The sequence below is a fragment of the Ascaphus truei genome, chromosome 8 (genome assembly GCF_040206685.1).
Source record: "Ascaphus truei isolate aAscTru1 chromosome 8, aAscTru1.hap1, whole genome shotgun sequence".
NCBI classification, from domain to species: domain Eukaryota; kingdom Metazoa; phylum Chordata; class Amphibia; order Anura; family Ascaphidae; genus Ascaphus; species Ascaphus truei.
The window spans coordinates 82,236,541-82,260,905 of NC_134490.1; the positions used below are offsets into that span (position 1 = coordinate 82,236,541).

The window sequence follows — 24,365 nt, forward strand, 5'->3', positions numbered from 1 at the left end:
AAGTGATTGTGGAGCTTAATCAGTCCTCCCAAATGTAAATCCCACAGTTCCTGCATTATGGAGTTATCGTTTGGAGAACTTTGACACTAACGCGGTAACTCAATACACGTCAAAGTGGCAGCTTGGGCCATTTTCCCCAAATTGATATAGTATTGAACCACAAACTTCAGGAAACTGGCTTCACCAAGGAGTCTTGCCATTTTCAATTTTTAATACAGGATTGAAGCAGTGGGATTCCATAGCCGAACCCCATTCATTTCAGCTCTGGGGACCCCCTGCTTCCAGAAATACTTGCCTCCGTAGGGGGTGCAGATAGCCACTCCGGCTAAGGTAGCTGGGGTTTAAAGTTTAAAACACCTGCGTCACATGGGCCAATAGGAAGCTGAACCGGATGACATCACGGCTTCCTATTGGCCCGCAGGGCGCTGGAGCTTTGAAACTCCGCCATAACGAGACCCTGCTAGCCGACAGTTGCAGCTACTAGTACCCCCTGCATAGGCAAGTATCTTCAGAAGCAGGGGGTACCCAGAGATTAAATTAATGGGGTTCAGCTCCGGAGACTCCTTACTTCCATCCAATGGGCATTTTTGACCAAAAACCGCCTGAGCAGCCGCTTCAGCGTATATAGAATAAGGCTCTCAGTGCAAGAAAGTTGGAGATGTGCATTGGTATTTATTACTTTTGCTCGTAAAGACAAGGTCACACCCCACAAAAGTCCCATAGAATCTACCGTGGAGAAAAGCGCGAGTATCTGCGTCAGTTTGCGAGCAGCGACATCTGTATGAATTTTTGAACTCTTGCTTCTGCTGTTTGGCGCGGATCTCTTTGGAGCCGAGGCTAACGCCACCTAAGCCTGGCAGATTTATTTGCACTAGTTATAGGCGCAAAGCTCGATACATCTCATACAATTGTGCCGACGGTCTCCTTCCCTACCTTGTACTGTAACAGGGGCGCCAAGCTCCAGTCCTCAAGGGCTACCAGCAGGTCAGGTTTTCAGGATATCCCTGCCTCAGCTCAGTCGAAGCCTGTGTTGAAGCAGGGATATCCTGAAAACCTGACCTGTTGGTAGCCCTTGAGGACTGGAGTTGGGGGGGGGGGGGTGTTCCTATAACCACTCCCCAAAATGCTGATTGTGTAAGTGGAGCCAATTGGGGCAACAAACATTTGAGCAAAGCCCCCCGATACACAGGCACAGAGTAAGGAATGCTGCCGTTTTGGTGGAGCGACTCCCCAGTTTGTGATTCTCGATAGATATCCCTCCATAGGTTTGACATTGCTACTGCATTAGCTGAACTTCTCAAACTCTGGATTCTGGCTTCAAATAAAGTGAATGCATCACGGGCAGGGCTGGCTTTCTCATTATGGGAACACAAGCACCCTTGCTGACTTCTTTAATAATAGTGGCAAAATGGGAAGAACTTTTAAAAGCTTTAAAGATGTCATCAACAGCTCTATTTTGCTGTTCAAGCCTTTTAAATAATTTCACTTAGATCTATTTAGTTTTCTTTTTCATTCTCAACTATTCCAAATCAGTGACTACTTTTCTATTTATCATTTGTTTGTTTTTTACTTGTAATATTACCTGCATTTTGCTGAAACGTTTACTACCAGATGATAACAATATTTAAATTGTTTAAATAAAAATATAAAAATGATTTCAGCTTTGCTTATTTGCAAGCGAATATTTTAATCTGGTTTTGACAATTCTAATTGTAGGCAATACAACGCGGCATCTTCTTTGAACTGGTTTACACTCCTGCGATTAAGGACTCGACATTGAGGCGATACACGATTTCCAATGCGCTCAGCTTAATGCAGTTCTGCAAAGGGAAGGTAGGTTTTCACTGCATCTTTGCAGTTCTGTAATGCACAGTTGTGGCAGGACATGCAGGCGGTTCTCATACGTGCCGGCGTTTCAAATGGCCGTGCCAAATACTCTTCACCCATACACTGCCAAAGAGGCCTGTAACCAATTGCAAACAAATGCGTCGCAGGCCTGTCTGAGAGTGAGGGGGTTAAAAACCGCCTGACCTACTAACAAATATTAGAACAGTCCTCTTGATATTATTCTTTTTGTTTACTTTGGGATGCAGGCTTTAAAATAGTATCTAGAAAGATCATAACTACATGATGGCTATTGGGTAATAATTCCGAGGACATCATCTTTTTTTCCTGTGAGAATATATATATATATATATATATATATATGAAGAAGAAAGAAAAAAAACTGCTGCGCTAGCTGGAATACCAGGCAGTAAATGGTAGCAAATGCACAATGATGTTATACCAGAGGGATACACTAGTTCCTAAATACACAATATTAATGCGAAGGACAAAACATAGATAAACATACAACACAGACAAGGGGGGGGGGGGAGGGAAGAAGGGAAGGGAAATGGAAAAGGGGAGGGAAGGGAGAGAAAGGGGAAAAAAGCCCAAAAAGAAGTGGTGAATGAGAGAAAAAATAAAAGTGTCTTTAAACAGCAACTTGGTGTCGCTGCCGGTCCTCAGGGAAAAACCACCTTCCTCTTGATGTGTAGAACGAAAAGAAGACAGCGCGGCTCCCATAGCATAATACTGTATTTTAATAATAAAAATATACGTGCAGATAGATCACGAACACTTACATTGTGCAAAATAAAATAAGACAGTGATATAGAATCTTTAACATCACCCGATGGAGCCGCCGTAGATGAATAACGTGTGTGATGTCCAACACACTCCTGCCGTGGATACCAGGAGGGTGCGCGCGCACCCAGTCTCCTCCTGGCTGTAAAATCCCGTGAGAGTGTGTATCCACCAATACCATAGGATGCTGACGCGGCAGTCAGACTTCCTAAATCGAAGTTTCAAACGTAATGGAAACGGACCGGCTCCAAAGCGAGCGAATGTCTAAAATACTCAAAATATGAGTTGTTGGATATAAAAGCCCAATGCTAGCTCCTTCCCCTTCATGTGCGGAGGCTCCATCGGGTGATGTTAAAGATTCTATATCACTGTCTTATTTTATTTTGCACAATGTAAGTGTCCGTGATCTATCTGCACGCATATTGTTATTATTAAAATACAGTATTATGCTATGGGAGCCGCGCTGTCTTCTTTTCGTTATATATATATATCTGAAATGGAAATATTACTGTATGCTCATTTGCATGTCTTAGCAGGTCTGCAACCCCACCTTTCCCCATAATGGTGAGAGACGGGGTTGCAGACCTGCTAAGACATGCAAATGAGCATACAGTAATATTTCCATTTGCTTTGCTGTGGAGGGTTTTTGTCACTTTTTTTACCCACCATAACTTAACTAAGTGTATATGTATATATTATTATTTTTTTATTTTTTCACTGGCTGCACATCAATTGTGGCTCTTTTGATTGTACAATTTAGGTTTGCGGTCTAGTTTTCAAAAAATGGGTAGAGAACCCTTTGGCCGGTAGCCATCAAAGCACGGATCCGCATTATCGCGCCGGAAACGGCGATATCTGCCATTGACTTTAAAGGCGCCGATTCGGAAGCGGATCTCGCTTTGATGATTCCCGGGCCCTTCACTGTTACTGCTCTTCAATATGTCAGATCAAATTTAAATGGATTTTTAATACAAATACATATTTTTCTTCTAGAACATTATAGTTTCAAGTGCAGCAGAAAGGGTAAGTTGAAATATTGTGACCTGTTTAAGGATAATGAATTTCCTAGGTACATATTTATAGCGAGTAAACATCTGAGAAATGACTTTCTGGCAAAGGGCCGAATAATGGTGAGTGCAGTACATGTCACTGCAAGATGTCCATATGCAGAATGACTCGAAGCAGGACTGCACTTTACCAGCACAACTGTTCTATGTCGCGCTTTGTACACTCGTACCAAACTTCATTGGTAAGAATGTGACAAATGTAAAACATGTGGAGTCATTGTTCTTCTGTTTGGATATTTAAATTATTCGCATGTTTCTATCCTTAGCCACTGGAAATGAGAGGTCCTTATGATGTTGCCACGTTGTATCCTTAATAAAAAGTCATTACTGCTATTAAACAATATGGGACAATGCAGATTATGAATGATAAAACTTGTTCATCCATACCTAAATTATTGGTAAATAAATTACTATAAAAATGAGTTGTTTACTGTAAATTCAGTTCAGGGTTTCATTTTGTAATTTTGATTCCCAAAAGTGTCTTTTATATACACATACCCCATTGTCACGATGGCTCTATATTCCGCTATAAACTGCATTGTTTTGCACCAAATGTATCCCAACAAAATGTATTTACTGACCATATACTAGATTTATTATTATTATTATCATTATTATTAATAATAATACAATATAATATTTATCTACAGTGGGCTGGCAATGTATGCAGTCCAATGGGCAAAAAAGGCTGTGACAACCTGAATACAATAACTACATTTTCCTGTTACCCATGGCAGTGGCACTGTAGGAGTTAACTCTATCCTTAGTGTGAAGTAGGAGAGGAAATTGTTCCTGCAGATAGTATATAAAAGACTCCTGACACTACCTGCATGTAGTTTATTTATTGTCCTACAGCCGTAAGGGGACTCGCCAAGACTGCAATTAGTGCAGTTTAATCCAAGGGGTTCTCAGTAGAAGATACAGTAGTCGAGTTTGCCATATTACAAGTGAGTAAACCGCCTAAGAAGAGATCAAGATCTCAGACTAGCCTTGATAGGATGGTGCAGTTCCAGCATTTCTCGGAAAGGGGAATACAGGGAATCTTGAGCACAAGAAAGCTTAACGGGAGAATCTTGATTTTAATAGATCTAATAAAGGCTGTGAGGAAAGTTCTAGAATTAGAAGATACCGAGGACAGATAAACTGTTCAGGGAGACTAGAAGACTTGCGCAGAGGGTAAAACACTGGAGACGTTTTAGGAGAAATAAATGTAGGCTTTATTAGTCAATAGCTTTAAACAGAAACAGAATTAGAGCAGAAAATAATAACCAGGCCTAACCCCATGTAGGCAAAGATAGGAAAAATTCCAACAATCGATGCTCAACTGTAGAGAGTCATTGCAGTATATAATAATAATACCACCTGACTCCCTGGCAGTGCGCCTTTGTCTCTTTGTTCTACCTATAATAATAATATATTGAGTGATACAACAATTAAAAGAATCTTGGAGGAACCACTTGAATCCACCCTTTAGAGTAAGTATATTGAAGTCCTGTGTGTCTATGTAAATCTCCTAGAATGTGGGAGACCTGTAGTGTATTATATCAAATCTTTAAGTCAGCAATGTATGCATAACATCATAAAAACACTACTGTATATATCCGTCTCCCTGGAGAATACCACACATGCGAGTGCCATTAGAATCCAATCCATAAATGAAGGAGTGGAAGTACTCACAATTGTAGAGTGGTTGGTCCGTCAGCGTGCGTCACGCATGGTATGTGAAATAGTAAGGAGTTTCCACGAAGGGATGAAGTTGGGGGCTAGACACCGGTGAGTAAGATGTTAAAAGTCCTTTAATCCATGGTTGACATGATGGTACAGGGGTTAGTAAAACTGTAACGCGTCAACCATGGATTAAAGGACTTTCAACATCTTACTCACCGGTGTCTAGCCCCCAACTTCATTTGCTGTGCTCCGCTTCATCCCTTCGTGGAAACTCCTTACTAACCCCATGTAGGGCACTGACTAACATTCAGCAGTCCCTGCCTGAGTGCTGAAAGCTAGGCCTCTTATCAACCTTTTGACATCAGTCCAAAGAGAGGTACCTATAGGCAGTGTGCTCTCCACGTCAGTCCAGGGTATGTGGTAGTGTCTGTGGGGATTCGCTGTGCCGGGTTTCAGGACCAGTGTTCCTTGGAACAGAGAGCCTCTCTTCCCCTGGGATCTCTCTGGCAGCACGGATTCTCCCTGTGCTAGAGATTCCTTTGCAGTGAATGCTGCAGGCTTTTTAAATGAGCTAATGAGCCAGTTGAGCCGGCTAATTAAGACAGTGTGCTCTGAATGAACCTGCTCAAGCTCCCCACACAGGTTTTCCTGCAAAACTACTCGGACAGGGAAGACCCCCCCCCCCAATTACAGCGACCCATAGAAGAACAACATATTCAATCCATCAAGTTATTAAAGACATGGTGGAAACAGAATTGGCCCAACCAGATAGAAAACTACTGACACTCAAAATGAATTAACATTTTAGTGAAATTGTGGTAAATACCTCCGAAGGTAAATTCAGCAATTGCAACATACAGTAGAGGATGTGGTATCTTTCAGAGACGTGATGGATATAAGAATGGAGGGCATAACGAGGAAATACTTTTTTTGCAGCAGGTGCATGCAGTATGTTAGCCCGCAATATCAATTTCAGTATCCAGAGCCATGCGCATATGGGAAGCGTTAGAGAAAGGAGTTAAGGAATCTTTAATCCTTAGGGCTCTGAGATCAAGCTTGCAACGGAATATATTGTTGAAGCTTCGCTGGAAGTTAGCAGCTAGATCCGTGCTCTCTCAGTGGCAGCGAGGAGGGGAGCCTTATGTCTTGGAGACTGGGTCGCAGATTCTGCCTAAAAAAAATTACTTCTGTACATTACCACTCGAGGGAGAATTTCTCTTTGAGAAGAAACTTGATGCAATTATATCCAAAGCTTTAGGAAGTGGAAGTGCATTCTTTCCATCAGAAAAACAAGGAGACTTTCACTTTTGTAGGAACTTTTTGAACATGCATACCATGTTGAGAGAGGTCTACTACGAGATATAAAATAATAAAGTGCCTCAAAAACAAAGAAAAAGCGAATATATTTCAAAATTGTTCTGGTAAAAAAGACTTCTGCAGGATCCAGAGCTTTCCTAGTTCAAAGACAAGTAAACTCGTACCTGCAAGTGAGACAATTCACGATCTCATTAGATACGATCATCCAAGAAGTAAAACCTCATCACTGGATGTTAACAGTGGTTCTAAAGGAGAATCAGAAAAAGAGGAAGGGGAAACACAAAATGGATGTGCCCCCAAAAGAATTCACTTAAATGCACACCCCCCAAGTATAAAAATTAACTTTTAATAAATCCTTAAAACATATATTACCAAAGTAACGTGTAATGTGAATTAAAAAGATATTAAATCTTGACTATCAAGCAACCGTGTCGTAGTTTAATCATACTCCCCCAGTATCAATTGATACGATGGGATGTTGAAGACAGGGAATGCTATGAGTAGGGTATAGAACCCCTCTGGGGTAGCGGTAAGACCGAATGTAGAGTGATATATAATTATATACAGGCAAGTGGCCACAGGATTAAATATCCTAATGCTGCTAAATATAGCCCCCTGCACATTTACATGGAGATAAGTCTAAGTAATAACGCTGGTATGTGATGGTATAATAGCTGTATTATAGAGCTTCCAAATACCGCAGTAATGGCTTAAAAACACAGCAATATAATATGAAGACGCCTCACATTAGGTGCAGGGATAGCAGGCACACTGACCATGAATAGATTAATAAGTAGTTAGCTCATATGGTCTTTTCAGTTACACCCAGGATACTGCAAACACTACATTAAAAACAGCTCCAAGTAGGAGACTGACAACATTGCGCGTCCAACGCGCGTTTCCCTCCAGCAAAGGAGCTTCTTCAGGGACAAGTATTACTGGGGGAATGAGGTCTGAACCCTTTTATACCCTTACAACACCCTAATTGCACAATCAATGAATAACAGCTGGTGCACATGCGCACTGAGGTCCGTTCTAAAATAAACTGCTCAAAAGTTAATAAAAATTAGATACTCTATTCGGCGCGAATGTTTAAAGGCTTCAGAAGCTTTAAAAATGAACAGAAAACAACGCGAATAGGGTAAAATGAAGGCACAACACTGCGGTTTATGAATAAAACACTTTTTATTAACTTTTGAGCAGTTTATTTTAGAACGGACCTCAGTGCGCATGTGCACCAGCTGTTATTCATTGATTGTGCAATTAGGGTGTTGTAAGGGTATAAAAGGGTTCAGACCTCATTCCCCCAGTAATACTTGTCCCTGAAGAAGCTCCTTTGCTGGAGGGAAACGCGCGTTGGACGCGCAATGTTGTCAGTCTCCTACTTGGAGCTGTTTTTAATGTAGTGTTTGCAGTATCCTGGGTGTAACTGAAAAGACCATATGAGCTAACTACTTATTAATCTATTCATGGTCAGTGTGCCTGCTATCCCTGCACCTAATGTGAGGCGTCTTCATATTATATTGCTGTGTTTTTAAGCCATTACTGCGGTATTTGGAAGCTCTATAATACAGCTATTATACCATCACATACCAGCGTTATTACTTAGACCTATCTCCATGTAAATGTGCAGGGGGCTATATTTAGCAGCATTAGGATATTTAATCCTGTGGCCACTTGCCTGTATATAATAATATATCACTCTACATTCGGTCTTACCGCTACCCCAGAGGGGTTCTATACCCTACTCATAGCATTCCCTGTCTTCAACATCCCATCGTATCAATTGATACTGGGGGAGTATGATTAAACTACGACACGGTTGCTTGATAGTCAAGATTTAATATCTTTTTAATTCACATTACACGTTACTTTGGTAATATATGTTTTAAGGATTTATTAAAAGTTAATTTTTATACTTGGGGGGTGTGCATTTAAGTGAATTCTTTTGGGGGCACATCCATTTTGTGTTTCCCCTTCCTCTTTTTCTGATTCACTTTCAGTTCACAGTTTGCACCCACCCTTTGATTACCTCACCTATGTATTTAAACACTTTATTCAATTAGTATGGTCCTGTGATCACTCCCCACTCTTTGTTGTTTGGTTCTAAAGGAGGCCTACTTGCACATTCCGGTGGCAAGGAATTGTGAACAAGGACAAGAGTTAACTAATGTAGTTCTCACTCAGTTCCTGAAGTTTTTAGGAATGGAATTTCATACAGTAGAGGCAATAGTATGTCTGCCTCCCACAAGGCTCAAGAGATTGCAGCTTAGAGAAAAGAGCTGAGGGAGAGCAAGCTTCACTTCAGTGGCTGTTTCTAGGGTAGTTTGCATCAACGTTAAATGTACTGTAGTGAAATAGTCAAACCTACATGAGACCTCTGCAACTAAACTTCCTAAAGCAATTGGATATATGGTTATTGTGGCCGTGGGCACATATTTGCTCTCCCTATGTTATTATCATGTCTTGCTCTAGTGCTTTCAGCTATGGGAGAAACAAGACTGCGTGCAGATAGTGAGAGGGCCTTTTATGCTACTACACGGTACCTGCAGAAACTATTTCTTTTCCTACTTCAAGCTAAGGATAGTGTTAACCCCTACAGTGCCCACTGCAATAATGGGTTCCAGGAAATGAAAATTATGGTAAGGCGACAATACATTTTCTCTTATCACATACTGGTGTAAAGAAAAAGAAAAAATAATGCTATAGTGCCTCTAGGGGAGGACTTTAGTGTTAACCATATAAACTGATATGGATGGAAAAAGTGTACCTGCTCCACTATACGTTCAGTTAAGATCCTTAATGCATTGCCAGAGGTTTGCTCTTTGGACTGTCTGAGGGCGCTGCCAAGGCTGCGCTATCTACCAATTGTCGAGCTGCTCTTCTGCACGGAGGTAAGTCTCTGGTTGATTGCACACACTGCCCACACCCGCTCTGTTCCTCCTCGCAAGGTTAATCTACATATACAATATGTGTAAAAGCAGCGCTGAATGAAGAAGGAAGTCCGTAAAGCACATTAAATGAAGCAGAAGATATTTGGCATCGGCTCCTGTACATGAAGATGTTGACTACAGCACATGTTGCAAGTAAACCGTTTACATTTAACTCGACTAGCATAACATGCCATGAGCTTTTGCAACATCATTGTAAAACATAGTGTTGGGCCACCCCCCCCCCCCCCCCCCTGTGTGTGTCATCCCACGTGGTTTGTGTTTCAAAATCCCTGTTAACGTCAATTACGAAAAACATAGTGCTTAAGAATATATACACTTTAGTAACATTCAATTATTAGTTTATGGATTTCTAGTGTTAATGTATGAAAGCATTTTGGTGATCACATATATAATTCTCTAATGGCAAACATACTAAAAGTGCATCTTTTGTATATTGCATATAATTCAGTAAGTATAACTTATGAGACGTTCCGCCAACTATAAAGTACTTGTACACAAAATACTCAACGGAGGGGTAAAACAAACTGCTTTTATTTCATTTACTGATGGAAAGAACTGCGATGTGCTTTTTAGATCCAGTTTGAGAGAAGTAACTGGGGTAAGTACTGTAGTACTGTTTTGGGGCCACTTGAAACTCTTTTATTTACACGAGTTCATACGAATTTGTTATTGGAAATCAGATTATGGAAGAATAGGTGATTTGCAGCATACGTTTTCAGCCATCAGTATACACTGTTCCCCAAACAACAACACTAGTTTCTGAGCCACTTATCTCATATACTAGAATAAGTAACAGTGCTTCTGTAATGGGGCTGTTACGCTGAGTTGTATACTCTGCAACACTACTTGAACAATTAGTGTCCTGCCACTAACCTAGTGTCCTGCCACTAATCTTATCTTGTCAGCAAATATTTAATAGAGACGTTCCAGCCAGAGTAGAAGTAGTAGTAATCTCTGACGAGCAGGCCCCTCATTACCTCTGTGTATCTGTTTGTGTATGTTTGTCCTCTCTTGTATGTCACGGTTTATGTAATATACAGAACTCTGTACCCCTTTGTACCGCGCTGTGGAATATGTTGGCGTCTCACAAAAAATCCACAACCATAATAATAATTCTGCTATGGTTCCTATGTAATTCTTTGCTCTTTGCTTACAGAAACACGAAAGACTGCGTTTGGCATTGTGTACACTATGAAGAAACCGTGCTCAGAAGAAGAAGCCGAACCAGTGTGCAAAAAAGCCAAAAAGGAATAATAAAGTGGCATATCTTTTCCAGTTACACGTGATGTTGAATAAACGTGGCAGATTTTGACATTCCATAACGTGTTCTGTATCTGCAGCTGCCCTGTGTGAGAGTGCACAATAATAACACATTTCCTTTTACATTTTGTTCTGACAATAAATCTACACACAAGTAACTAGTTCACAACTTTTATTTCTCTTTAAAAAAAATGCAATTATTTCAGAATAGTTTCATTGCTAACCAGCAAAGGTGTCATTTGTAGATTATTTTAGTTTTTCTAACAAATGGTTAACTCGGCAGTGAGTCTTTATTCAGTATAACTTTCTTTAAGCACAAAGTTGGTTTAACAATTTTAAAAGTGTTCCTGTTTTGTACCTTGTTCATTGTTGCTTTCTTATAATGTAGGTCATTGATATTTTCGCGCCTACCTAATGTTTCAGTATTTGTGTTACAAGACATTCTCATAACATACAGTTGCAGAGGTAGCACGTTAATGCATGTACCGTTAAAACCATTTACAGCTGCTTCTCCTAGTGTATGTCATGCCTATCTTAACGTTTCCCCCACATGGGCATTGCATCATATCACAATGACATTTGACCCAATGAGTGGATCATCTTGTTTTAAAATGCAGCAAATGAAAGTATCACTTGTGAGCACATTCTCATGCCTCAGACAGGTCTGCAACCTTCTCGCCTAACATACAGTGCTTCCACTGCAGCAAAGGATTCTGGGAAAAGACATGCACAGTGTCACCTTTTGCTTCAAATCCATTTGGACATGGACCCCTATAAGCTTATGCCTGCTGCATTACACAGCTTTTCAGCACAGCCTGGGTTATACTGCATTGCCTGTAAACCCACCCCTTTTGGGTCTCATCAGTGTGATGCTGGTTTATACTGGCTCTGTAATTTGTAGCTGGGATAGGTGTGAACCACACCTTAAATAAGTTACGGATTAGAATAGAAATGCAGAGTACTGCAACTCTTCCAGCCTGATTTTTACACTAAAGGAGAGCACGTGCCAGTTACAAGTTAGTGCCACTAGGTGGCAAACCATGATCACCACTATATCTGAATATAATAATGTTATTGGCTTGTCTGCTGCTCATCCTGAAAGTGAAATGATTCTGTAGCTGATTAAAGCTTTAGCTTTAGTTCACCTTGCCAAGAGGTTGATCATTGATATGTAGGATCATTTCTCAAGGCTCCAGCCATTCAAAATATGATGCAAATGTGCTACATTAAGCACTCGTCATTTTAGCATCCGAAGCACACTCTGATAATAAGATACGGTACGTTTCAGACTAGTATGCTACAACCTAAGGCAAGACCTTGAATAACGAACTATAATATGGTCAGCTCTTTCAACCCTTACTGTTCTGTACTTCAAAGCATTAATAGGCATTGCGTGTCTTTTATTCCATGTATGTATGCACGGCCAGTAAAGAGCTATGCCATTTATTTCCTTCTGAATACAAGTACGTAATAGAAAATGTACAACAACAAAAAAAATACAAATGTACAAAAGGACATCACATAGTTCAACATCCCTATTTGTCAGCATTTCTATTTGCATGTCTAACGGAGACTCTCATCCATTCTCATGGTCGTCCTCTTACCCTCGTTACATACGGCTTAGAATACCCAGCTCAGACTCCAAAATAAGGAGTCATTAACTCCTAAACGTTCATGTCGCTAGCGATGCTTGCATCACACCACTGTGTGCTAAAGCAGAGGCATCCTCCCTTACAGGCTCTATTCAATATACTTGGAAGCTACTGCCCTATGACTGTGAGGCGAGGAAGGGTTAGAATGGTGCTATGCTCTCTTCCTACTGCAGTATTGGGAAGCTGCCTCACAGCACATTGAATAGAGACTCCAGTTTTACTACAACACTTGGTAAGATTTCTAAGCTCTTTATTTACTCAAACCTTCCACTTCTCTTTCTTACATTCCGGTTGCCATTCCCTGTTTGACAACTTCTTTGTGGCAGAGGCCAGCAAGACGTTGCTCTCCAGTGAGCTGCTGGCCCTTGCTGAAGTTGAGGGTTAAGTCACATACAGCCGGGCAAGTGGTTGCTCCGGCATCCTTCTTTTAAATGAGTTTGTCACGTTCGTTGCACAGTAACGATAAGTTCGTCTCCATTGCTTCAACACAAACATTTTGATAGTCGGAGTTTCAGTACGCATGCGCATGCGATATGCCTATCAAACTGTCACGCAAGTTGAAAATATGAATATAAGTTAAGTAAAATGGGTTTATAATGTGATAGACGTATTAATGTTTCTATCCGCGTCGCATTAGTGTAAAGCGTAATGGCAATGATTGACTTTTACAAATCTGTCTCGCTTACAAATCTTCAATAAATAAATACAAAGGAGAAAAATCAATAAATAACAGCAATAAATTAAGTCGTTTCGCAAATAAATTATGTGGAATAATCATACATCAAAGCTGTACTGTTCCTTAACGCAAAAAAAAAAGGTCTGTGCAAAAATAAGTGCTCAAGGGCTGTTTGTTTTTGTTTTTGCCTTGAAGTGCTTCAACGTTCCAGGTCAGACTGTTCTTCATTCAAAATGTGGCTATGTGAGAACTCTTGTATGAGTTGTCTTGAAGCCCGTTAAAGATCTCTTTTGTACCATTCTGCCACTGTAGTACGAGTTCCATTGGCGTCTTTCCTACCTGGTAAATACAATTGAAAGTTATTTAGCCAGCCATGAAGCTATAGAATCATGCAATGTTTTAGGTAGATGGTTCATGTTGGATGCATTTTTCTTCTCTTTTGTTTCCTGTTGTTTTGTTTTTTCATATTTCAAGGCTGTTTTTATTTCATCTGTGATCAAAATTTGGTAGTGTGCATAACCAAGATAATAATCAAGTCAATAATGTATATAGAAGATATGTCTTAATGTTTGTATGGTCTGTGATACTTTTTTTAATATAATTATACTGTGCTGATGAGCTTTGGAGAGCTAACCTCTCTTTAGCAGGTCATACCCAGGGTAGTAATAGCTGAACTATGAAGGTGTGTTTAGTTATTGAATACAGGGCAACATAAGAATTTGTTTGTCGCATAATAAAAATGAAGAGACCAGAAACGACTAAATCGTGTGTTCGTTTTTGAAGGAACTTACACTATTTTTGTAGGTTAAACTTGCTCCATATAGAATCAAAAGTCGTATCATTTTGTACCGATTCAATCTAACCCCGTCATGCATTGGTGTATCTCCTTCCTGCAAAGACAAAGGAAAGAAGCCAATATAATCAGAACTGTTTCATTAATGTTTAGGGAATAGCGCATTCAGAGGTTATCGGTGCACAAATCAAAAGCAATGTGATGCTTCGCTTTCGTGTACTGAACACATTGGAAATACATGTCAACTATGCGGAGGTCTATAGTTATTTATATGTAACCAAGAAAAAAAGCGGAAACCTAATCACTAAACGTGAAAAATAGTGAATCTGGAACACTATGGTAGAGGGGTGTTTCTCAACAACCCCAATTATAACTATAGTTATATGTGTAATGATACAGCACAGCAATGACGTTCATGTAATTTGTTCTGAGTGAATATAAGCAAGTCACATGCTATGGGATATCATATTATTGTACCCACCCTGTCTTTGGCATTTAAATCTGCTTCACAGGCAATAAGATGTTCCGCACAGTCATACTGCCCCGTCCTGACCGCAACATGTAGCGGAGTGCTGAGCAGCTAAGGGGATGGGGGAGAAAGCAGCATTAACAACACTGTACATTAAAAGTTACATCAGCGGAGGGAAGAAACCATATCTATTAAAAGCTTCCAATGAGAATCAATGTATACTTCTTGCAATCGTTCATTTGTTGGTGGAGAATACGGTACCTTGTCTCTTGCATTAATGTTTGCTCCTTTGTTCAGCAAAAACTTCAGAGTTTCAACACTTCCACCACGACAAGTCCAATGTATTGCAGTTGATTCAAGCTGGAAGGGAAGCATGTAGGAGGCAAAATGTTTAGTGGCAGAGCAGCGAGATATCGTTGGACTTTCATCCTGCCGCAGGGAGACATTGTACACTTTATGGACTTTTGCCACTTCCCAGATATTTCTAATTTTTTTGTGGTGGGTTTATCAATGCTAAACCCACATTCTGGTACTACCAGAACTGCTCTAAACAAGCATTAGTAAAAGACATTTACGTTTAAAAGTTTTTTTTGTGTCTAAATTTGGTGCTATTTGTTTATAGCACAGCACAATTACACAAGGGAAACTTAAATAAAAGGCCATCCAAGTGTCAAAAGATTTGTCTGGTCTGCCAGAGACAGCACCTAGCTTGTGATACTGCCATTAAACTGAAGGCAGTGCTAGCATAACATTTTGCAGTGTTACTTTAAAGTATCTCGTCAAATGTGGGCATTCACAACACTTCCACTACTGATTTCTCTGTCCTCTCCAATCTTCACCTGTAGCTTTTGCTGCTTTGTATGATCTGGCAGCTAAAGATGAATAGAAGCTACAGTCTCAGATTTAGCAAAAGCTTTACAACATGTGTTGTAATTCCCTCTCCCTGTTTGTAGGATCTGTTCTCCTGCGATTATTCATCTAATCTTTAAACAAAATGTACTGGACATTTCCATACGTACCATGTCTCTGAATTCAATATTCGCTCCAGCTTCGATTAATTTCTCTACAATTGCGATATGTCCCTCTGAGCAGGCTCTGTGCAGTGCTGTGCGCTTGTACTGTTAAGGAAAGAACGGAGAGCTGAAACAGTGCTGCATAGCTTACTGTACATTTATGGATATTCTCTTTTAATATTACATTTTTATTTCCATTTTTCATGATTTTGCAGTGACATACAGATGTAGTCAGACTTAACGTTTTCTGTGCCACAGCTACTCGTGGTCACGGCACCAAAAGGTTAATGCAGGGGGGGGTCCCATTAAGAAGCACGGACCCCCTGCAGCGTGACCGCCGCAGACACGTTTCTTAGCGGCGCAGACTTTTGCTTGTTCGGTCATGGCGCTGGGGACAGTGAAACACTGAGCCTCTGTTTGAGACACCTGTGCTGAAGTTGGGATACCCTGAAAACTTGACAAGTTGCGGGGGGGCGGGGAGGGAGAGCTGGAGTTGAGCCCCCTGCACTAAGCGATGCCATAACCTGCAAAGAACCTCCAAACAATTTCTCCCGCTATGGTAAGAAATATAATCTACTTCACAAACAAGCATTGTAAATCAACCAAAAATTTAAAAAAATGAAAACCAGTGGGAATTTGCATTTGTTAGAATAAAAAGCCTTTCGTATTTTTGCTAACTTCTTTTTAAGCTGAGCTTCTGTATAAGAATATTGATCTTTTAACAATCGTTTCTCTTAGGCTGCGTCCATAGAAGCACCGACAGCGCTCCTCCGTGCTGACGCTGAGGCTCACCTGCTCAATCAGGAGCGAGCCAGCATGCGCGATCGGGAGGCGGAGCACTGACGTCATGGGGCCGACGTCGTGACGCTGCTTCGCTCCGATTGGATGTTTCAGCCGACAGCGCGCACAGATACAATTTCTGATGTCGGCTGAAAATCCCTGCGCCTCAGCACGCCTGCGGATGCTCAAGGAAGCCCCCTCTCAAGACATCCTCATTGAGGATGACGGGGCTCATCGCGGAGCGTCCGCACAGCTCGGCGCTGTCGGTCCTTCTATGGACTCGGCCTAAGTGTGTACTTTTTGAAAGTGGTGACCTTTTATATTTAGTTACTTGGCAAATGTAAAAAGTATGTAACAAAAAAAAGAAACATATCGTACCTCATCACAAGCATTTGGATCTCCGCCATCTGACAAGTATTTTTCAATGATTGGCATTTTATTTTCTAAAGCCGCTTTAAACAATGTAGGTTCATCCACATTGTCAACCTAGGAGAAATAGATCACCTGTTACATTCCTGTTGAATTCAATGCTCGACGTTAGGCTGTTCTCTGAATTGTTTCATTGCAAACTTACAAGAACTTCCGGCTCTGGTTCCTTGACAACAGGCACTTTAATTTTCTTGCATCGTTTTCTTTTTTTGAGCGTAATAATAGCTTGAAGATCTTCTAAATTATCAAGCTTTGGTCTCTGCTCTAATTTCTTCTTTACAAGCTGAATGCAACAAATGAAAAAGTACAGTCAGTGTTTTGTATGCTTTGATTTACAATCGACAGAAATTGTAATACATGAAATAAATACATCATATATTTTTTTTTACAGAGCTTGTGTGATAAGATGTGGAATGTCTAGTCCAATTAATTCACTTATGCTTTGCTATCGTATATGCTAACAAAAGAATTACAAAAGTTGAGCCTAAACGCTATGAGCAGTTTTCTTTGTAAAGAAAAAATATCACCTAGAAACTACTTGTACTGTAAGTAGAGATGAGCGAACCATTCTCAATTCGTTCCGCGGATTTTCCCGGTCACATCTGATCCGCAGAATGAAATCCGCCAGCGTATTACTTCATTGTACGGCCGTCCGAATTCTTCCAAATCCGTCTGTGAGTCTCGACAGCACGGATTTTAAAGAATCCGTCGACCGATTCAAATTATATCCGAATCCGCCGAACATCTTTACGTTGATATTTATAGACTCTCTTCCTCCCATAATAATTCCGTTTGACGGATTCAGGTTCCGTCTGACAGATTCTAAGTAATACAGACAAAAAAAAGCACCAATGTGCCTTTTTGAGCCTGCTCCGCGGTTGAGAGGAACCGGCCAATTCATGGCAGATTCGAATTCCATCCGAAATGTAACCCATCTCTCTTTGTAAGCAGTACTGTTTTGGAAAATGAAAAATAAACACGAATACCACCCTAACTTGCCCAATTATTTCTTTAGTTCCTGGCACTGTTAAAGTTTTATTAGTCTACCTTGTGTACTGGGTTTGAAGGGGAATGGTAAGACTGGAAAATTAAGATGTCCAAGAAAGTTAAACCCAATTGCTAAACAATGGATGTTTATGATCACATTTCAATTAAAGAATTACTGGGTGATTTATCACGTGGATCTTCTTGGCATACAGCCACTAGTTGGATTATGATAGAATTCAGGTGCATAGTATACACCAGAAATGTTCATTATTATGAAGCTAGGCCTCTAAAGAGGCTGCAAAGTATGAATAGTGTTAGTTAGAGAAGCGGGTCACACCTCGGCCTTCAGCTGTTTCTCCTTTATTTGCTTCTCCTCTTCCTGGGCCAGCAGGGACTTTGAAGTTGTCTTCAGGCCGTCATGTTTCTCTAAAGTTACAGCAGCTTCATATACTCCGCTCTTGAAATCCTCTTGTACAAAATCTCCAGTCTTTTTGCCGTCACACTTCCTTCCGGTCACCTGTCAGTAAAAAGCAGCATCATTACTCACCGTAACTATCATCACCGTAACATCTCTGTAGTGTGTCCCTATATCTGTATTTGATGCTGATTTGACTTCTATTAATTTAACTTCAGTGCAACAGAACTGTTAGCAGATTAACATTTCTTTGGTATGTCTCTATGTCTCTGCTAATTAGTCACAATCCCCCCTTCCTGATATTGTTAGAGTATTGACGTCAGTCTGTATTGGCTGTGTCTCCTTGTTAAGTGCCGGGGGAATTAAATGGGAGATGAGCAGGGAAAGAACAACTGGGTTCCGCACTTTAACAGCAACTCTGCAACTGTGAGAATGTCGTTTTTAAAACGCTCTTGACAATTTATGCACAGCTAAAAACTAACTTTATAAGCCGCTGTCTATCTATCAGTGCTACTGTAAAACCTGTCAGGACTGATTTATTCATCTGTTCTTTCAAATCATACACATCATATCCTGCAATACCTTGGAACTCTCTCCTACCTTTCTCTCCCTACTACAGTACCTGTGCTGCATCTCAATAAGCCCTCCCTATTGCATTTTCTGTTTGCTGTTTCTTCACTTCTTGGTAAACTTTTCTATTCTCTCTACCTTCACCACTCTCCTCCTATCCGCATTTCTTCATATCTCCTTCCCTCCACCTTTGCCTGTACCCAGACAGTGCACCACTATTTACATACCCCAGCTACTTCTGCACACCTCAATAAAAAGCGTACCCACAAGTCCCCTTCTCACCTCCTTTCACTCTCTACTCCTTGTCGCTGGGGATATCTCTTCTAATCCTGGCCCTGGCCATATACACACTTGCTCTCACCCACGCCTCCTGCTTCCTCCCCCCTCCATGCTAAGGGTGTTTATCCATCTAACTTAATACATATTCATTGTCTCCCTTCTCTTTTTCCTTCTCGTGTGCCCTCTGGAATGTCGGCTCTCTGACTAACAAGGTACAGACTTTACACGACCGCTTCTGCTCTCGCTCCCTTCATCCCTTTGCACTAACATAAACCTGGCTCTCACAACATGACTCTGCTGTGGGGGCTGCTGTCTCTTATCGTGGCCTCTCTCTCATACTTCACTCTAGGGTGGAGGGTAGGTCTCCTCTTTCCTCTGGCTGCCAATATCAGCTACGCCCTAGGGCTCCATCTGTTTCTTTCTCTTCCTTTGAGGTACACGCTGTCCAGCTTTTCTACTCTCTTTCTCTGCATGTGGCAGTCATCTACAGGCTCTCTACCTCTACATTCTCTACCTCCACCTTCTGCTCATACTGTAAATCCTGGTTTTCCTCATTTCTCTCTTTGACTATTCTTTTACTGGGGGATTTCAATGTCACATTGATGATCCCTCAGTCTCCTGGGCATCTCGCCTTCTCTCTTTAACCTCCTCCTATGGCCCCCACCAATGGATGACATCTAGCACCCACAACGTTGGTCACTACTGTATTTAGACCTGGTCTTTACTAAAAACTGTTCCTTTTCTGATTTTGCTATCTCCTCCCTTCTGCTCTCTGACTATCACCTCCTATCATTCACCACCACATTCCCCTCACCCTCCTCCTACCTGTTCTACTCGCTACTCTCGAGATCTTCACTCAATTGACCTCACTACTCTGGCATCTACGCTAACCTCTCCTCTCTCTCTTTCCTCTGACTCTGACAATCTCGTCAACTCTTACAACTCTATCCTCTCCTCCTCTCTTGATCTGTATGCCCTTTCTTGGCACCGGTGCACCCATTCCTCTAACCCATGGCCTTGGTTAAATCCCCAAACACGCTAACTTCACACTTGCACTCACTCCACTGAACACCTGTGGAGGAAATCTCAATCACCATGCAGAGGATACACAGATACAGTATATCTATCCATTCCTACCCTCACACCTGTAATCTACCCCACAGTCTCTGATTGCCTCCTGGCTATATCCTCATGGATGGAACTCCACTGCCTTATTACTGTAAGTTTGTCTAAAACTGATCTCCTAATATCCCCCCCCCCCCCCCAACCTACTAAAACTCTTAAGTATTCTTAAGGAGAGAATTTTGTAGTGCCCATCACAGCTAGCTGTGCCCACTCATTTTGAGAAACAGCCACATACATCATGTCTAGTGAGATTACTAAAAGCGTGCTTATAAAGGTGGCGCTCGTGTGCGCGATGCCAAAACAAAGTCATGGTGTCAATGGAGCATGCACCTAGTGCACACGACAGACGCGTCCAAGCGTGCAAATTTCAAACAGATTTAAGAAATTGATTTTCCCGGGTGACGGCGGCATCACGTGAGCGGTTCAGCCAATGAGAGCTGTTGTTGGGATACCTTTAGGGGCCCAACATAAAAGTTCTTCATAGATTAAATGACAGTGTACAGAGCATTTGAAACCTCACAGGTCTCTTCTTCAAGTGCACCCTTGAGGTTTAGAAGCTCTATAGAAGGATCTCTGGAGAACTCTCATATTTGTCCTCTAAAATATATCCTAACCTACAATGAATCTACACTTCCCCAAGACCAATGCAGCACAGAAGAACGTTGAGCTAACAAATATGTACAAAGCAGGGAAAATATGTAGTGGGGATAAACGTAAGCACACAATTAGCATACACATCTCAGGTACCAACATAACTCAAAGTGCACATACTATTGTATTTTACAGCTCATCAAAATAAACTGTATGTGAAAACGGTCATGCTTTCTTCTCGCATTTAAATCAGCAAATGTACTGTACTATTGGTGTGTAATGACCTTGTAAAACTGTCGAACATCTTTTTAAGAAGGCATGTCACATACACAAAAAAAAATCCATAGTTGTCTATTCATGGACTGCATACATAAGATACTTACTGTACCTATACTGCCTATGACATTGCCACAATATATTGGGCTAATATTGCCATCTTATGGAAAGTATGTGATATCTGTTACAGTATAGTATTATATGTTGTGATTCCAATAAATTATAGTATATTAGTCATAAAATTAAATGAATTAATAATAGCCTACCAGCTCTTCCACTTTCAGCATCATTTTGCCAATGGTAGCTCGCAGTACTCCTTTCAGACGTGTCCCTTAAGTAGACAAGTCGGCTCTGCTGAGAGGCACCCAATCCAGTTTCGCTTATATAGCTTTGGGAGGTTGAATGAGGTAATCTTCCAACCTGGGAATGCAACTTCTATGGACCTAGCTCATACTCCGAGATAGGTGCACTGTTATTCCAGACATGTTAACTAGCCAGATCTTGTGTCATGTGAGGAGTTGGAAGGGGAGGGCAGCAGGGAACCTATGATGAAAAAAAAAAGAGACCCAGTAGGCTAACCACATTGAATATTCCAAACGGTATGAAATGTGAGATCGCCATTCCACTGGCAATGACTTAAGAGTTCAGCAATGCTAGTCATTCTATCTGCACTACGCCTAGTATGACAGCTGTCTGTTGGTTGTTGCCCCAGATTTATCTGCTGACTTTCAAATGACTAAAAGATGCTGAAAAGGAGCATGTTGTATATCAGTGGTCATTTCTGATGATTTACTGTCACTGCCGTCTGCGGGGGGGGGGGGGGGCACTAGACTTCAATTCTATTCATGGTCAACAACAATATGACAAGAAAAGATATTCCCATGATGATACCATTATGCTATATTTATTGCACAGAATTCTCCCGAGGATTACCGAGCAGGAGCCGTGTCTCCGTTACTAAAAAGGACAATGACATAATTGAAAACAAACGGAGTCACAAATAGCAAAGAAATGGCCAGCTATTATTTAATTCACACAAAGGAGCTCTTATTTGCTTAAACAAATGGGTAAATACGCACTTTTATTAGAACATCTCATTTCTACATTTATATATTAAAACTTTAAAGACTTTACATTTTAGAAAGGCAGATTTGCACAAACCGAGGAATAATCTGCAAGGTATAAATTAGAGTGGCATTTTTTTTATGGGGAAAAAATGGAAAATAAATGTGTAGTCTTTAAAACATAATAAATATCAAAGAAAGTCTAAACCAATGTAGCTAAATAAACAGGTAGGGGAGGAAATGGAAAGGAAGAGACAGGCGTATAGATTCTTAGTGGTCTATTCTAGCAGGTTTGATAACTTTGCTGCCATCTCAAACGATGTGGCATGTTCCCGCCGAATGGTTTGTCATTTGTGTTATCACGGTATTCAGGAAGAATCTGAAACCGTGAGGTAGGAAAATGCAAAAAGCGTTTGGCGTGGCAGCAATGTGATCTCGGCTTTTTTTTTCCAAGTGGGACACCCCCAATCCGATTATTTTAAGTACCATGTGATGGCAGCCATTTTTTTTAAAGGACGTGACATCATCCCTTTAAGATGATATCACATCCTTTAAAAAAAATATGGAAAGTGCCAAATGGACATCCGGGCTACAGTCCAGGGATACCACGAGGACGCCGACAGAGATCTCTCTCTTTTTTGGAATTCCAGCCTTATATGCCATCTCTATTGGATTAATTTCAAGTAACAACAGAGGATTTCTGATCGTGGGGTTCTGGGTAACGGGGTCCGACCCTCTGTGTGTATCACAGACCATAGGATCAATGTGATCTATCTTTTATGTAAGTGTATCTTTGCCTTATTTAATGTTGCCTATGTTTTTAGTTTTATTTTTAACATATAAATATTTTGTGCACTCATTTCGGGTTTCTGTTTTCTGTTTTCTTTCCATGCGCTACAATTTTTGTGTGTTTTAAGATGTCACATGGTACTGGAACCAATCAGATTGGGATGTACCATGTGATGCCTCAAATTGTATATCTCCCAATCCGATTGGTTCCAGTAACATGTAATGGCAGCCTTTTTGTTTTAAGGATGTGATGGATCTGCCTTGAAGATGACCTGTCTCATTTGAACTTAAGAAGATGACGGGACAACATGTGCCTATGGAATGGATTAATGGAATGGAATTAAAGAAGATTGAAGAAAGAAGAAAAGATGTTACCTGAAGTTGTGGAGCATTGCGTCACTGATCAAGAGCTTCCTGATGAATCCGGAATCGGAGGGTGAAGACATCTAAAGGTAAGAAAAACATTGATTGTATGTAATTTTTGTTTTTCAGGTATTTTGATTGTATTTTTTTTAATGTTAATTCTTTTGGTTGCCCTTTGACTACCAATGTGTTTATCTATGCCCCTCTAGGGCTATAGATAAATACAGTGACAAGCAATGCATTTTTTGGCAAATGCTTGTTTTTATTTCATTGATATGTATTTCTGTTGATTGGTTTGTTTAATTCCTGTGTTTTTTTTGTTGATTGTTTTTTAAGTTCTTGTTTATTTTTGGTGTTTGGTTTTTTAATTCTTGTTTCTTGTTGTTTTTTTGGATGATTATTTTTTTTAATTCTGTTTTTTGTTTTTTTACTTGCTGTTTATTTTAGTTGATTGTTTTTTTGTTTTAGGTTGTCCATTGACTGCCATAGTGGATAATCATGCCCATATTATATGGCATGGTGTTTCACTATGCAAATCAATGGGTAGAGGGGGGGTAGTTGCCCCGTGCTGGGTGGTTAGGCCTCCCGGGTGGGGAGCGGGAGCGCTATATTACTATAGCGGTTACTAACCACTAAGGTGATTAAGGGGTTCGTGCCATTAGTTTGTTTTTTATTGTGCTGTTGCTGCCCACGGAAGACATGAATGTGGAGGACGGGGATGAGGACGGCCTTTATCCTGGCATGGGTAAGTAGGTTTTCTTTACTTTATGCTGACTGGATAATGTTTTATTTTGACTGGGCAAATTAGCTATTATCCAGATCTGGATAATAGTCATTTTGCCCATTACTGTACTGTAATGGTTGTTTGGGGTAGAGAGGGTTCCCATTCATTCCCATTGAGGTTATCTTTGCTCCCATTGAGGGCATAGGTAACCACACTGGCAATGAATGAGTATATTGGCTAGTATTGTGTTTTAATGTTTATTGTGGGTAGCGGGGTGGGTGAAGGTGGTATTTGGCCCATGGTGGGTGTTTAAGCCTACCGGGTGGGTAGCGGGAGGGGTCAACCCCTTCATTACCTTAGCAGTAGAAACTGCTAAGGTATTGAAGAGGTTAACTCGTCCCGCAAAACCCCCCCCCCCCATAAGGCCTAAACACCCACCATGGGCCAAATACCACCTTCACCCACCCCCCACTACC

General features: G+C 40.9%; 2 protein-coding genes across 6 annotated transcripts in view; one reads left to right on the plus strand and one right to left on the minus strand.

Moving 5' to 3' along the window:
* Positions 1 to 16,763, plus strand: part of RPP30 (ribonuclease P/MRP subunit p30) — a 53,085-nt gene extending 36,322 nt beyond the window's left edge. For 4 of the 5 annotated variants that reach the window (XM_075612850.1, XM_075612852.1, XM_075612853.1 and 1 more), the window contains exons 8-12: positions 1,717 to 1,833; positions 3,622 to 3,651; positions 3,962 to 3,999; positions 9,495 to 9,574; positions 10,791 to 16,763. In XM_075612850.1, coding sequence (XP_075468965.1) covers positions 1,717 to 1,833; positions 3,622 to 3,651; positions 3,962 to 3,999; positions 9,495 to 9,574; positions 10,791 to 10,888 — 363 coding nt within the window. In that variant the 3' untranslated portion in view covers positions 10,889 to 16,763. The remainder of the gene's footprint in view (positions 1 to 1,716; positions 1,834 to 3,621; positions 3,652 to 3,961; positions 4,000 to 9,494; positions 9,575 to 10,790) is intronic. The other variant, XM_075612854.1, reaches the window with a different exon arrangement.
* Positions 11,050 to 21,365, minus strand: ANKRD1 (ankyrin repeat domain 1). Its single transcript, XM_075612849.1, has 9 exons — positions 21,216 to 21,365; positions 18,031 to 18,210; positions 16,852 to 16,989; positions 16,656 to 16,763; positions 15,504 to 15,602; positions 14,746 to 14,844; positions 14,497 to 14,595; positions 14,014 to 14,112; positions 11,050 to 13,561 (listed from the first exon to the last, which is right to left on the minus strand). Exons 1-9 carry the CDS (start codon positions 21,237 to 21,239, stop codon positions 13,451 to 13,453), a joined length of 957 nt encoding a protein of 318 aa, XP_075468964.1. The 5' UTR covers positions 21,240 to 21,365; the 3' UTR covers positions 11,050 to 13,450.
* Between the last annotated feature and the right edge of the window lie 3,000 nt (positions 21,366 to 24,365).